This window comes from Liolophura sinensis, chromosome 1 (genome assembly GCF_032854445.1).
Source record: "Liolophura sinensis isolate JHLJ2023 chromosome 1, CUHK_Ljap_v2, whole genome shotgun sequence".
Taxonomy (NCBI): Eukaryota; Metazoa; Mollusca; class Polyplacophora; order Chitonida; family Chitonidae; genus Liolophura; species Liolophura sinensis.
In genome coordinates this window covers 44,315,357-44,330,097 of record NC_088295.1, presented here as the reverse complement: position 1 = coordinate 44,330,097, position 14,741 = coordinate 44,315,357, and the positions used below count along the sequence as shown (strand labels likewise).

Genomic DNA, 14,741 nt, shown 5'->3' with positions numbered 1-14,741 from the left:
GTTTAATCTTTAACAGTCACAATAGAAGGTTTACATGTACAAAGTAATACGAGAATTCATCCAGCATCATTGAGTTTTTCCTCATTTTCACCAGTCTTGAAATGTGTCGCTAACTTTCACACAGTAGGGAGGAGCTAATGCTGCTTATGTACCATCTCATGCTTTATATCCAGATGGAAACTAAACTATAACCATGCAGGTTCATATTCATAACAGTTTGCTTGTCGGATTAACTCCAACATTCTATTCTCATCAAAATCAGGCTATTTTAATTATTCAAATGAAGTCTCATTTTGTATATCTTAGCACTTTGGTTTCATACTTAATTCACCACGAATCATGCAAAATAGATGTTGGTGTTCTGTAAAAATACAGAGAACTACAATTATTACATGCAAACAGTCTACATGAATACATGTATAAATACATGTATATATACATATATATATTCATGTATTTTTAACTAATATCCTCTTCCGGCCATTTATACAGCCTTTGTCCAAAAGCACTAAAGTTCTGCCTGTAATGGCACTTGAAGCATCACAGCTGTTGAAATCAGCACTATTACCGCATTCATCAATAATGATTTCATCATCCCTAAGGACTTCATGAAGAGATGAAATGGCACATATAAATACAAATCCATAATCCAGCTAAGGCTTTGATTCAATTTCGTATGGTCCAGCTGATGTGGTGTACACTAGCCAGCAGCCTGGACATATTCATACAGGGCACAGATGTAGTGAAAGTGCCAGTAAAAATATTTTATTCAATACCGAAGTCTGCCACATCAAATCTGGATGGTGTGGGTGTTGAAGTTCAAATCAGGGCACTGGGTGATACACTGACTACTGAAGTTCAAACCAGGGCACTGGGTGATACACTGACTGTTGAAGTTCACACCAGGGCACTGAGTGATACACTGACTGTTGAAGTTCACATCAGGGCACTGGGTGATACACTGACTGTTGAAGTTCACATCAGGGCACTGGGTGATACATTGACTGTTGAAGTTCACACCAGGGCACTGAGTGATACACTGACTATTGAAGTTCACATCAGGGCACTGGGTGATACATTGACTGTTGAAGTTCACACCAGGGCACTGGGTGATACACTGACTGTTGAAGTTCACACCAGGGCACTGAGTGATACACTGACTGTTGAAGTTCACATCAGAGAACTGGGTGATACATTGACTGTTGAAGTTCACATCAGGGCACTGGGTGATACATTGACTGTTGAAGTTCACACCAGGACACTGAGTGATACACTGACTGTTGAAGTTCACATCAGGGCACTGGGTGATACACTGATTGTTGAAGTTCACACCGAGCACTGGGTGATACACTGACTGTTGAAGTTCACACCAGGGCACTGGGTGATACACTGACTGTTGAAGTACACATCTGGGCACTGGGTGTGGTTGATGTTTTGACAGTCTCGACTGGTACAGTGATGCCACATGTAATCACCTACAAAGACCATGATCATGGAGCCTTTCATATAGCAACGATCAAATCATTTACTCCGCAATTTGGCACGGACACACCGTCGCCTGGCTTGAAGTTCGTATATGTCCCGTGGAGGGTTCCGAACATAGACCCTTCTCTCGGGGGAGGGGCTTCGAGGTCTCTTGGGAACAAACGGAGCGTCAAGAATAAGACCCCTGCGCTTGTTGTAGGGATGGTTAGTTTTGGGCAGTGGTAGTTCTTGTGACAACGGAGGCTCATGTTTTACGTTGACTATGTGAATCTTGGGTAGCGCAGAATTACAGTTCTCTCCCCTGACTGGGACAGTTTGCCCATTGGATTCACTGTGTGTGTCATAGCTAACTGCGGAGGAGTGAGCAGATGCTTTCTGACCGCTTTTGTCCGTTGACAGATCAATGGCCTCGTCACTGCTTATCACAGGGGAGGCGATAGGATTAATGGTGCGCAGTTGTGAAGACTTCTGCTCCTCTTCATTCCGAACGCCCTCCATCGCCGTCGGACTTGAGCTGCTCCTTGTGACTGTACTGGTGATCTCTCGGGGAAGTGGTGACTTGGACAGGCTTGTGAAGCTGCGCGCAGAAGCTGACGACGCTCTGCTGTCACAGCGAGACAGACCAGTCATTTGTGAAGGGTCTCTGGTTTCGTGGCTATGTCCCGAAGTCTCCTTAATCAATTCCTGACCTGAGTTGCTTGTAGCTGAAGAGCTGTTACCTTCACAGGTAGAATTAACTGTGTTGTTGTTGTTTCCATTTAGTTTTTGAATGCCCAGCATGATCTGCTCCTTGGTCAGAGGAATGGGCACAGGGATTGGGATGGGGACAGGGAGCACAACAGGGAAGGGGAGCATCATTGTAACTGGGGGACCTGTACAAGGCAGCGTTCCTGGAACATTGGGGTTGGCGCTGCGATCTGGCAGTGGGGGTAACACTGGGCATCCGAACGGGGCACCAGGCATTGAGGGCATTCCTCGTAATAGCATTGGAAATGGGATTCTTGCAGCGGCTGGGTGATCAGCTGGAGACGGGAGGATGTCTGTCTCGCCGTGACTGTCTCTGGCAGCAGATCTTGAATCTGCCACTTCATGGGAGGTTGGGGGATGGGGTGAATGTCTCGACCCTTTTCTGGAGGCTGAAGAAACCTTAGGAGTCATGTTACTGTAAAACATTGGATGGGCCTGAGGGGCCATGGGGAAATACGGACCCAACTGAGCCCCGGCCAAGGAGCCCAGCATGTGGGATGGAGGAAACCAGTGTGGGTGAAGAGGTCCAGGTGGTAACATCGGGGAACTTATGCTAGCCGAGTCGTGAGGTGAAGACAATAGATTGGGCGTGTGGTTTGGAGGGCTGGTGGAAGCACGAGTATCTCCAGTTTTAATTATTCGTGACCTATCCTTAGGGCGAAGTCTCTCTTTGGCAAAGTCTCCATTGGTACTGTCTGAGTGCTCATCCCGCTCTGCATTTGTGTGATCAAGACGATCATACTGATCATGACTGCGGTGTCTCCTGGTGACAGCGTGACGTCTGGAACCTGAATAATCTGTTCTGGAACTGTCCGCTGCTTCAGATTTGACTTTTGTCTTCCTCGAGCTTGTATTGCTGCCATTTGCTGTGGCATCATGTTCGCGCTCGCTGTGCTTACCTCTCCCACCTTTTCTTTGGCTCTGGAGCCACAGATCCGGGGTTATCAAGATCTGCTTGTTCACAGTGCTATCCTCAGGCGTCACTCCCGCCATATCCTCAGATCCTGTAGATGGACACCGAATCTGGGACTGGATCTGTGACAAATGCTCCTCCGTCTCTTGACAGAAAATATTCATCTTGTACTGGTTTAGACACTTCTCACAGCAAAACTGCAGCTGGATTTCTCCGTCCTGGAAGTCCACGTAGTTCACCGTGTGGCGGACATGTTTGCACCAATCACAAACTTTGTTCTTCTTGAAGGAGGCTCGCCGACACTGGGTGAAGCAGAGTTCACTGCAGAACGCTTTGTGGCCATTGCCTGACTTCAGCGTGAATAGCTTAGATCCTGACTTCTGACACCAGGAACAAATGATGCGGGTGCTAGAATCTGAAAGAGGAAATAGATCATAGTGATATTAATTGATGTTTTGTTGAAACTGTTGGCTGTTTCTCAAAGCAGTTGTAATGTTACGCTGTTTGAAAGTCCCCAAGATGGTTTATGAGATGTCATGGTGATTAGGACGGCGTAACATTACGACCCCTTTGAGAGATATCCTCTAAAGACCTTAAAGCACAACAAGCATCTTATGCTGAATTCAACATCAGTGATGAGACTGTGGATTCTGAAGCCAGAAGCTTTTATTTATTTATTTACTTATTTATTAGATTGGTTTTTTATGCCGTACTCAAGAATATTTCACTTATACGATGGCGGCCAGCATTATGTTGGGAGGGAACCGGGCACAGCCCAAGGGAAACCCACGACCACAGAAGCTTTTAACCACATATATTATCAACCATAATTTCAATCCTCTTAGTTACTTTATTTCTATTTTAAATACATTCAGGCACACAGCATAATTAAACTTGTTTAAATACATAGTTACACCTACATTTTAATATATATGTTTCTGAGAAACCTGTTTAGTGCTCATCTGAGTGCATTTATTCCAATTATGGCAAATGGGCTGGCAAAAATATGTTGAACATATCACATGGTTAGTGGGGTGGGGAGTAATTTGCTTTCTAGCTTTATAGTCTGCTACAGCAGTTTTTTTCCTGTTGCTAAATGATCTTTGAACAATGAGGTCAAAGATTCTTATTCTGCTATCACTGACTCAGCTACATCTTTAAGTCAGGTGGTGGTCGTCATATGACTGAAAAATTGTCAAAGTACGACGTTAAACCCGAAGCACACACTCAATCACTCAAGTCAGGTATGTAGTCAGGTAGCTATAAAAGGCAGTGGTTTACTCACTGGTATAAAAGCTCGCAACCATTGTTTTTTAGGTGAAAGTTCTTTAGTACAGCATTAAAAACTAATCAACCCTTACATGTAGGTAAATGTGATGATGGCATTATTGGTACCATATTTTAAAGGAGAAGAAAACTTTAAAAAATGTCACTATAGGCTGAAAAGAGCTCATTTTTTTCTATCTGGTGGTGCCTGCTGCATAACTTGGTGGAGTCCATCGCATCCTCCATCTTTAAACACCCTGTAATTTATGCTGGGGGTGTGTTGCCTCTCAGCCAATGAGAGTTGTAAAAACTGCCGGCTTGTTTGTGTGAACTCGGAACCAAGTCCAGCATTCCGGTTTCCCGATTGTCAAGTGGAAAACGAACTGTACTGTTCGCTGCCTTCTGGGAAGAAGAGTTCTACTGGAAATGTACGAACTGCACTTCAGCGGTTTCCGACAGCAATTCTCCTCCCAACACAGAAGACTTCAGTACTAGTTCTTAGGCAAAATGGAGTCGCCCACAGCGGATTTTGGCGCTGACTTTATTGATAATTTATCAACTTGAGGTACATATTATAATTTTTTTATGGCATGCACCTGCGAGGAAATGCATACTCTTTTCAATGGTATTGGATTGATATTTAAATTTTCTTCTCCTTTAAAGATTTATACAGTCAAGGGTTGCACTTGAGTTGTCTCTCCTTGATTTCATGTTGCCATATGCATATTTCAGTTTTCAAATAAATTTTTTTTTATAAATTTGCTTGCATTGCTCATGCACATATCCACATCATGAGAATTTCATTCAGACAAATACATGACAACAAAACAATCAGTAGAAACAAAATGCATGTTTCTTCATTTATCTAATTTAGCTTGCCATGGCATTTTGCACATTACCTGGACTTGGAAAGTTTTTATGATTTATCAATACATCAAAAATATTAGTTATATAACAATCATCCAGGGGTATATGGGTGGATATTTGCCTGAGGTCGAAAATTTTTTGCCAAGGCCAGGACGAGGAAAAATATTAACAGACAAAGCCAAAGACCTACCCATATACTCCTGGAAGGTTGTGGTATAACCAATTTATCACCATAAAGAGCATTTTTGAGAACTGAGGAAAACTGGTGTTAACGAGACCATGCCGACTGCTTATCCGGAGTTCCCTCCCTTAGGATTTTTTTGTGAGTAATAAAATAAAATCTTTAAATCTTTCCTATGTTTTATGTCAGTGGCAGTGTTGCCACGTCATCACACTCACTAATCAGCTGATTTAGCTCACTCAAGGTCAGTTTTAGGCCCAGTGCTAACCAAATGAAACACGTGAAGATGACAAGATGACAGGATACTGTGATGGATGTGATTCTGGCGATTTTGATTTTAGAAGAGAATTATGTCGATTTGGATAACAATACAGATGGTACAGTACTCAGTAGGGGAAATCTCTGCATTCAACGCTCAGTCTTTGCACACATCAAATTTCTCTCATTCACATCCAACACGGTGACGTTCTGATCACCAGGCAGGGACAGGGGCAGGTTAATTTGTGTCCAGACACAGGAGCCTCTGGACGGTGATTTAATAACTACATGTGGGAATGACAAAGGTATTCAAAGAGTGGAGGTTTATGTAGGCTTGTCCCATCCTGTTTTCAGGCCTCAAACCAAGGCAAAAGTGACCTAGGACTTACCCGATCTTTCTAGAGGAAACTCTTCAAAAGATTCCAACTGTCATTTTCAACACGGTAGGAACAAAAATTATTGCAGCATTCTCATTAGATTTTTTGGTATTTCCGGAATAACACTTGCCCATTTTACCACATTCTTTTTATTAGTGCGAGACAAAAGTGGTTGCATTGTTTTCCGTCGGCCAAGATCAGAGCAGACGACAAAAAGTTATTTTTGTTCTAGCAAAGTTGTCGCCCTTTTTGTTTACATTTTGCATCTGCATCGCCTTGACTTCTGGGATATATCTGTGCGTGAGGCCTTGACTCCAGGGTATATGAAAACTGATGTTCCCCCGAAGACCCATCCTTTTCAGCCTTGTATGTTTGGCATTTCAACCAATCAAATAGAATTTTCTCTGAAAGATGAGTGATGCAATATACTCATATCATATACGCAGATTTATTAATCTTCTGGGGAAATTATGGATGCCATGACCTAACTGTACTAATTTAGACATACTAGTACATATAAGGCCTACAGTTGTATCATGAATTCTGCTTTTGGGACATATTTTTTTTCATGAAAACCCTCACTTGAAATAAGGTACAGTTATATAAATCTAGTGAAGGGCAACAAATAAATTCCAGTTCTTTTGAAGATTTTTGCAAGATCTTTATTATTTATTTTATATTATTCTATTTTATTTTTAAAAAAAAAGCTTCTTTTATTGGTACTTTTCCCCCTCACAATGTCACAATGTCACAGACCAACCATAGTTTTTTATAATAAGGTTGGGTTAAGCCCAAGGAAAGAAGGATAATGCCACATACATAGCTTATTTCTGGAACTATTAACGTCATATCACAAGTTCTTTTTTTAACCTTATAAGAGTTCGCAATTAAATTTTGTACAAAGTGCTTGTGAGCATTTGCAAAAATGGCCAAATTTTTCCAAGGCGAAAAATATGGAAACGGTTGTTGCTGTGCACCACCCCTCTTCTGCCTACCTCCCACCACCCCCAGTTCCACCCTATCTTCCCATAAATAATAAATACTAAAGAGTGGATGTACAGAAAGTCTTCTAACAAGTGTATGCTGAAACACAAGATCCTGAGATTTGGGGGAAAAAAGGCTAGACGACTATCTATATTATCTCTGTACACTGTCCACAAACTGGGAACGGATACTGCCACAGCCAGAAATCTGACACCAGTTATGAAAAAAATACCAGACACTAACCTGAGTGTAATAAATCTTATGCCCAGTGAGAAAAAAAAATAATGACTGCACGCCAATTTTTTTTCTTATGGAAAATCAACCGAAATGCGGTATCAATGCAAAGGTAAATATGTCTGTAAGCTTACATACGTCTTACTTATATGACAAATCTAAAACAAATGACCTCCAGAGGAAAAAATCGCAAAGGTATACAATAAGCAACACATTTTAGACATGCAATATCACCATCAACATCTGCTAACCCTTAACGGTCATCTTTTTTTCACATGTTTATAAGCCCTGTTAAATCACGTTTTAAACAGCGGTGACGTTTAGAGCACAACCCCTGAACGCTGATATTGCACTTCTGTTACTTTCATCATTTTAACAACGAATCACTTAGTAAAAGCAAAGTTAACTTTTAACAGTCATCCAAGATAGCACCATACATCGTCCTACTGGATATTATGGTATACTTATTATACACAATCCCGATTTCAGGAATTTCACTATAGCTACTTCAAAGGGAAGCACATACTTTTATTCAGCCTTTAATGGAATTATTTAAGACCTTTCTCATTGTTTCCCAAGGGCACTTACTTTATTTCCATGAATGAGCAGCTCGACTTTTTCCGTGAAAATTTAAACACGTTTATTGTTTTCCATTAAAAAAAAAAAAATTATTTTATGTTTAGTCATGAAATTTCAGCTACTGGTAACATTTATTAAAGTACCGGAATGCAACTCATCAGCAATCGCTTCACCAACTTCAGTTCAAAGACAATATATTAAGGTCAACTTTATTCTAAAATGTGTGCTATTGGTCTAAAGTTTGGGGCACAGTTGTCTTCACAAAAAAGAGTAAATCCAAATTAATCATGCCCATATCAAGGACTGTCCTTGTACCATACTGTACTCGCACACGTAATGATTAATTTATCTGAGAATCATTACCTACATGTAAATGCCAGCATGTAGGCAGATGCAGACACATACAATAGCTCTAAATGATGCTCCATATCAGTGTAAGATAAATAGATAGCATGATGACAGGAAGATAAAACGGGCAGCTCAGACGTAACACACCTAGGCTCAAGTGAAGACCCCATGTGCAACAAGACTCCTTCTCACTGAGACTTGGGTACGTTTATTGGTAACTTCATCCGGACGAGATTTACTTGCCCAGCCTTACACAAAACGTCATAAGGTAGAAAACGCATTTATCTGCATTGTTATCCGCACAAGTCATAAATAATAACTTTTGAACAGTGGCCCAGTGTGGCAGATACAGATGAAATATTACTGGATAGCAACTGAAAGGTTATGTCTGGACTGCCTGCATGGGCAATCTAAATTTGTTGGGTAACTGTATCTCACGGATGGGCCCCACCAGCTCTCCCCCCGCGCCAGATTACAGGCTCGCGTAATGCCACGGCAGTGTTGAATGTCTGTATTGAAACGTCTTTAATTTCAGCCAGCTATGCCGGTGAAACTGGCATGTATCATGTCCAAGGGAAAGCGGAGAGGTGTGTGTTTCAGTGTGTATAGCCTGATTTCTGAGCTCGCTAGTTCCCTCAGACACACGATATAGGTCCACACCGGAGCACTTCCTTTAAACAGCCAAATTTCACATCAATTACACAGGCTTGCAATCAATAACTAGGCTCCTAGCCTGGGTAACCCCTCCCCCTAACTCCACACACTAGTATGCTAAGGTTCCATCAGGAGGGAGGGAGGGAGCCCGATTAGAAGCTTGGTATAAATCTGTGTGGAATCAACGTGTGGATACATAAACATATCAGCCCATATCCTGCAGATTTTATCATGGCCATGGGACCTACACACATTCCTACTGCGACTTCACCCCATAAGCAAACTAGTACATCACCATAGTGAGTCTACACAACAGCCAATATCCGCAGATTTTATCACAACCATGAGAGGAGTTTGACACCTACACACATTCCTATTGTTACATCACTCCATAAGACACCTAGTTTATCACCACAGTGTCTGGCTCTACACGACAGCCAATATCCGCACATTTTATCACAACCATGGGAGAAGTTTGACACCTACACACATTCCTATTGTTACATCACTCCATAAGACACCTAGTTTATCACCACAGTGTCTGGCTCTACACGACAGCCAACACACATTTTATCACAACCATGGGAGGGGTTTGACACCTACACACATTCCTATTGTTACATCACTCCATAAGACACCTAGTTTATCACCACAGTGTCTGGCTCTACACGGCAGCCAACACACATTTTATCACAACCATGAGAGGAGTTTGACACCTACACACATTCCTATTGTTACATCACTCCATAAGACACCTAGTTTATCACCACAGTGTCTGGCTCTACACGACAGCCAACACACATTTTATCACAACCATGGGAGGGGTTTGACACCTACACACATTCCTATTGTTACATCACTCCATAAGACACCTAGTTTATCACCACAGTGTCTGGCTCTACACGGCAGCCAACACACATTTTATCACAACCATGGGAGGAGTTTGACACCTACACACATTCCTATTGTTACATCACTCCATAAGACACCTAGTTTATCACCACAGTGTCTGGCTCTACACGACAGCCAACATACATTTTATCACAACCATGGGAGGAGTTTGACACCTACACACATTCCTATTGTTACATCACTCCATAAGACACCTAGTTTATCACCACAGTGTCTGGCTCTACACGACAGCCAACACACATTTTATCACAACCATGGGAGGGGTTTGACACCTACACACATTCCTATTGTTACATCACTCCATAAGACACCTAGTTTATCACCACAGTGTCTGGCTCTACACGACAGCCAACACACATTTTATCACAACCATGGGAGGGGTTTGACACCTACATACATTCCTATTGTTACATCACTCCATAAGACACCTAGTTTATCACCACAGTGTCTGGCTCTACACGACAGCCAACACACATTTTATCACAACCATGGGAGGGGTTTGACACCTACACACATTCCTATTGTTACATCACTCCATAAGACACCTAGTTTATCACCACAGTGTCTGGCTCTACACGGCAGCCAACACACATTTTATCACAACCATGGGAGGAGTTTGACACCTACACACATTCCTATTGTTACATCACTCCATAAGACACCTAGTTTATCACCACAGTGTCTGGCTCTACACGACAGCCAACATACATTTTATCACAACCATGGGAGGAGTTTGACACCTACACACATTCCTATTGTTACATCACTCCATAAGACACCTAGTTTATCACCACAGTGTCTGGCTCTACACGGCAGCCAACACACATTTTATCACAACCATGGGAGGGGTTTGACACCTACACACATTCCTATTGTTACATCACTCCATAAGACACCTAGTTTATCACCACAGTGTCTGGCTCTACACGACAGCCAACACACATTTTATCACAACCATGGGAGGGGTTTGACACCTACACACATTCCTATTGTTACATCACTCCATAAGACACCTAGTTTATCACCACAGTGTCTGGCTCTACACGGCAGCCAACACACATTTTATCACAACCATGGGAGGAGTTTGACACCTACACACATTCCTATTGTTACATCACTCCATAAGACACCTAGTTTATCACCACAGTGTCTGGCTCTACACGACAGCCAACATACATTTTATCACAACCATGGGAGGAGTTTGACACCTACACACATTCCTATTGTTACATCACTCCATAAGACACCTAGTTTATCACCACAGTGTCTGGCTCTACACACCAGCCAATATCTGCACATTTCATCATGATCATGGGACAGGTTTGATCCTAAATACACTGTACGCTTCTTCACCTACAGAGCGGCCAGAGTAGACACAGAATAGCCTAGTACTGAACAGTCTAGCACTGGAGTAGAAACATAACACCCAGGCGCTGGAGAAGACACCCTAGCACTGAGGTAGACAAAGAACACACTATCAATGGAGTAGACACAGAACACCCTAGTACTGAAGTAGACACAGAACACCCTAGCACTGAAAGAGACACAGATCACAGTAGCACTGGAGGAGACAAAATATCATGGTGTCTGTGTCTATTTCACAGCAATGGATTAGACGCAGAATATCCCAGCAATGGACTAGACACGTAGTACTGGAGTAGATACAGATACAGATACAGAACAGTCTAAAAGTGGGACAGACAAAGAACATCTTAGTACTGGAGTGGACACACAACACCCTAATACTGGATGAGACACAGATCCCCCTAACACTGGAGGTGACACAAAATACCCCAGAAATGGAGTAGACATAGAACACTCTAGTACTGGAGTGGATACAGAGCAGTTTAATAGTGCAGTAGACACAGAACATCCTAGTACTGGATTAGACACATAACACCCTAGCAATGGAGGAGAGACAGAGCACGCTAGTTCTGAAATAGACACAGAACACCCTCATACTGGATTAGACACAAAACACTCTTGTACTGGAGTAGACACAGAACACCCTAGTACTGCAGTAGACACAGAACACCCTCGTACTGGATTAGACACAGAACACCCTAGTACTGCAGTAGACACAGAACACCCTAGTACTGGATTAGACACAGATCACTCTAGCACTTTAGGAGACACAAAATACTCTAGCAATGGTGTAGACACAGAACACCCTAGTACTGGAGTAGACACAGGACACCCTAGTACTGCAGTAGATACAGAACACCCTAGTACTGGAGTAGACACAAAACACCCTACTACTGGAGTAGACACAGAACACCCTCATACTGGAGTAGACACAAAACACCCTCGTACTGGAGTAGACACAGAACACCCTAGTACTGGAGTACACACAGAACACCCTAGTATTGGAGAAGACACAGAACACCCTCATACTGGATTAGACACAAAACACTCTTGTACTGGAGTAGACACAGAACACCCTAGTACTGGAGTAGACAGAGATCACTCTAGTACTGGAGTAGACACAGAACACCCTCATACTGGAGTAGAGACAGAACACCCTAGTACTGCAGTACACACAAAACCCTCTTGTACTGGAGTAGACATAGAACACTCTAGTACTGGAGTAGACATAGAACACCCTAGTACTGGGGTAGACACAGAACACCCTAGTACTGCAGTATACACAAATCCCTCTTGTACTGGAGTAGACAGAGAACACTCTAGTACTGGAGCAGACATAGAGCACCCTAGTACTGGAGTAGACACAGAACACCCTAGTACTGGAGTAGACACAGAACACCCTAGTACTGGAGTAGACACAGATCACTCTAGCACTTTAGGAGACACAGAATACCCTAGCAATGGAGTAGACATAGAACACCCTAGAAATGGAGTAGACACAGAGCATCCTCATACTGGATTAGACACAGAACACCCTAGTACTGAAGTAGACATAGAACACCCTCATACTGGAACACCCTAGTACTGCAGTAGACACAGGACACCCTCATACTGGAGTACATACAAAACACACTCATACTGGAATAGACACAGATCACATTATCACTGGAGGAGACACAGAACACCCTGGTGTTGGAGAACTCACCATTAGAAACATAACCACAATATCACATAACAAATGTATCACTCTCTCAACCAATGATACAGGCTCATTCACCAGCTTGGCCCATCACATACATGTTTGTAGCTCACCTTTCTCACCTTCCCTGTTGCCGTGACGACTGTTCAGTGCAGATACAAGGTTCTTGTGCTGTGCTGCCAGCGTTGTCTCATTGGGATTAGAACCTGCAAAATCAAAACAGCAATAAGGGTACAATAGTCATTAGTTCATGTGTATATGCAAGGAGGCATATATTTATGGATCATAATGAAGTGTCCGTTGTGCAACATCTAAACTGGGTCAGTCATTTTCTGTAAAGATGCAAGCTAAAGATGATACCTGCATTAAATCTTGCCATCCATCTTGAAAGATTTTACCAATATTGGATCTTATCACAACTTGATCAAAATTACCAACAACCTTACTTGACTGATATCTTACTATACTGATCTAGAAAATTGATATCCCATGCTTATATGATATGTAAACATTATTCATGGATGAAACTGCTTTTCAAACTTCATCTCAGACAAAGCCTTTCACAAAATTGGACTATCAAAATCACACAACATCGAACTTCATCTCAGACAAAGCCATTCACAAAATCATACCATCAAAATCACACAACATTCACAGCAGCGACTGCACAAAAACCAAAAGACAGACAGAATAACAACCAAGTAGGCCCAAATTAATATTGCTCACTATTTGCGAAACCATGAGATAAAAATCGGTTTCCTAACTGGTCAAAGTACCAAGTCACCTAGATTAGTTTCCATGTTGCTGGTTTCACACTTACAGCTAGCTTGAAACATTTGGTTATCTACTGCTAGATTTTCTATTTCGAAATCTCTTGCTACTAGTATATTACCTTCATACTATTTTTTATTAGTATATTTTTTTTTTTGTGTGTGAGTAACAAATGACAGATTTCGAGTAGACTAATTAGTATGTTTCCTTGTTTGAAAAGGTATATTTTGTACTCAATAATATTTCAAACCGATGACTATGGCTAGCTTTACAAGTAGAGAGAAATGGATCATTTCTGGAGGAAACCACCACACATCATCATGCATGTGAGAAATCTATTGACATAAAGCTGCAGCTCTGCCATACAGAACTGGTGGTAAAACATTACGATTTGATTTGTCAGCGACTTGTTGTTCCTTCACTGATCCAATGAGGATCTCTAATAAAGGTGTGAGAATTTGTAACTAGCTAATTTCACTAAGGTTCTTTAAAGAAGCATGAGTCTGTTCTCTCATAAAGCCTTTGTATGTATCACATTCACACAGATACTAATGGGTACTGTACCTCAGAGCATCACTGCAACATCAGGGCTGCTCAAAGTACCATGGCAACATATGTACATAATATGTGTTGCCATGGTATTTAAGAGTACTCGTATAAGAAAGTGTGGCAGAAACCTGCAGATGGTCATGGGTTTCCCCGGGCACTGTCCAATTTCTTTCCACTATAATGCTGGCTGTCGTAGTATAAGTGACATATTCTTGAGTACCAGGATGGCGTAAAATTCCAATCAAATGTAGAAGAGTATTCTTCGACTATGGAAGCTTTATGCTGGTTGATTTCATAAAGCCATTTCTGACGTAAGTAAACATTTGAGATACGAACTTAGAGCTTACTTTTAGGCCCTAGAAAGTTACATTTTGACATTCTCATCAAATTTGAAATTTCAACTTCCAGCATCAAAAACTGAAAAACATGGTTTTCAATTTAATAGACTGAAGTAAGAAGTTTGTTAGTTAGGCTTCATGGAATCAGCCCCTGGAGATTTTCAACTCAATTCCTCATTTTTTTTTTCAATTTAAATTATATTACAAAGTCAGC

The 14,741-nt window shown here is 41.8% G+C and overlaps 1 protein-coding gene across 1 annotated transcript in view; it reads right to left on the bottom strand.

Moving 5' to 3' along the window:
* Positions 1 to 474: 474 nt before the first annotated feature.
* LOC135482061 (sine oculis-binding protein homolog) overlaps positions 475 to 14,741 on the bottom strand; it is a 44,469-nt gene continuing 30,202 nt past the window's right edge. The window contains exons 3-4 of the mRNA XM_064761892.1: positions 12,983 to 13,075; positions 475 to 3,560 (exon numbers count right to left, since the gene is read on the bottom strand). Of these exons, the coding sequence (XP_064617962.1) occupies positions 1,522 to 3,560; positions 12,983 to 13,075 (2,132 nt within the window). The 3' untranslated portion in view covers positions 475 to 1,521. The remainder of the gene's footprint in view (positions 3,561 to 12,982; positions 13,076 to 14,741) is intronic.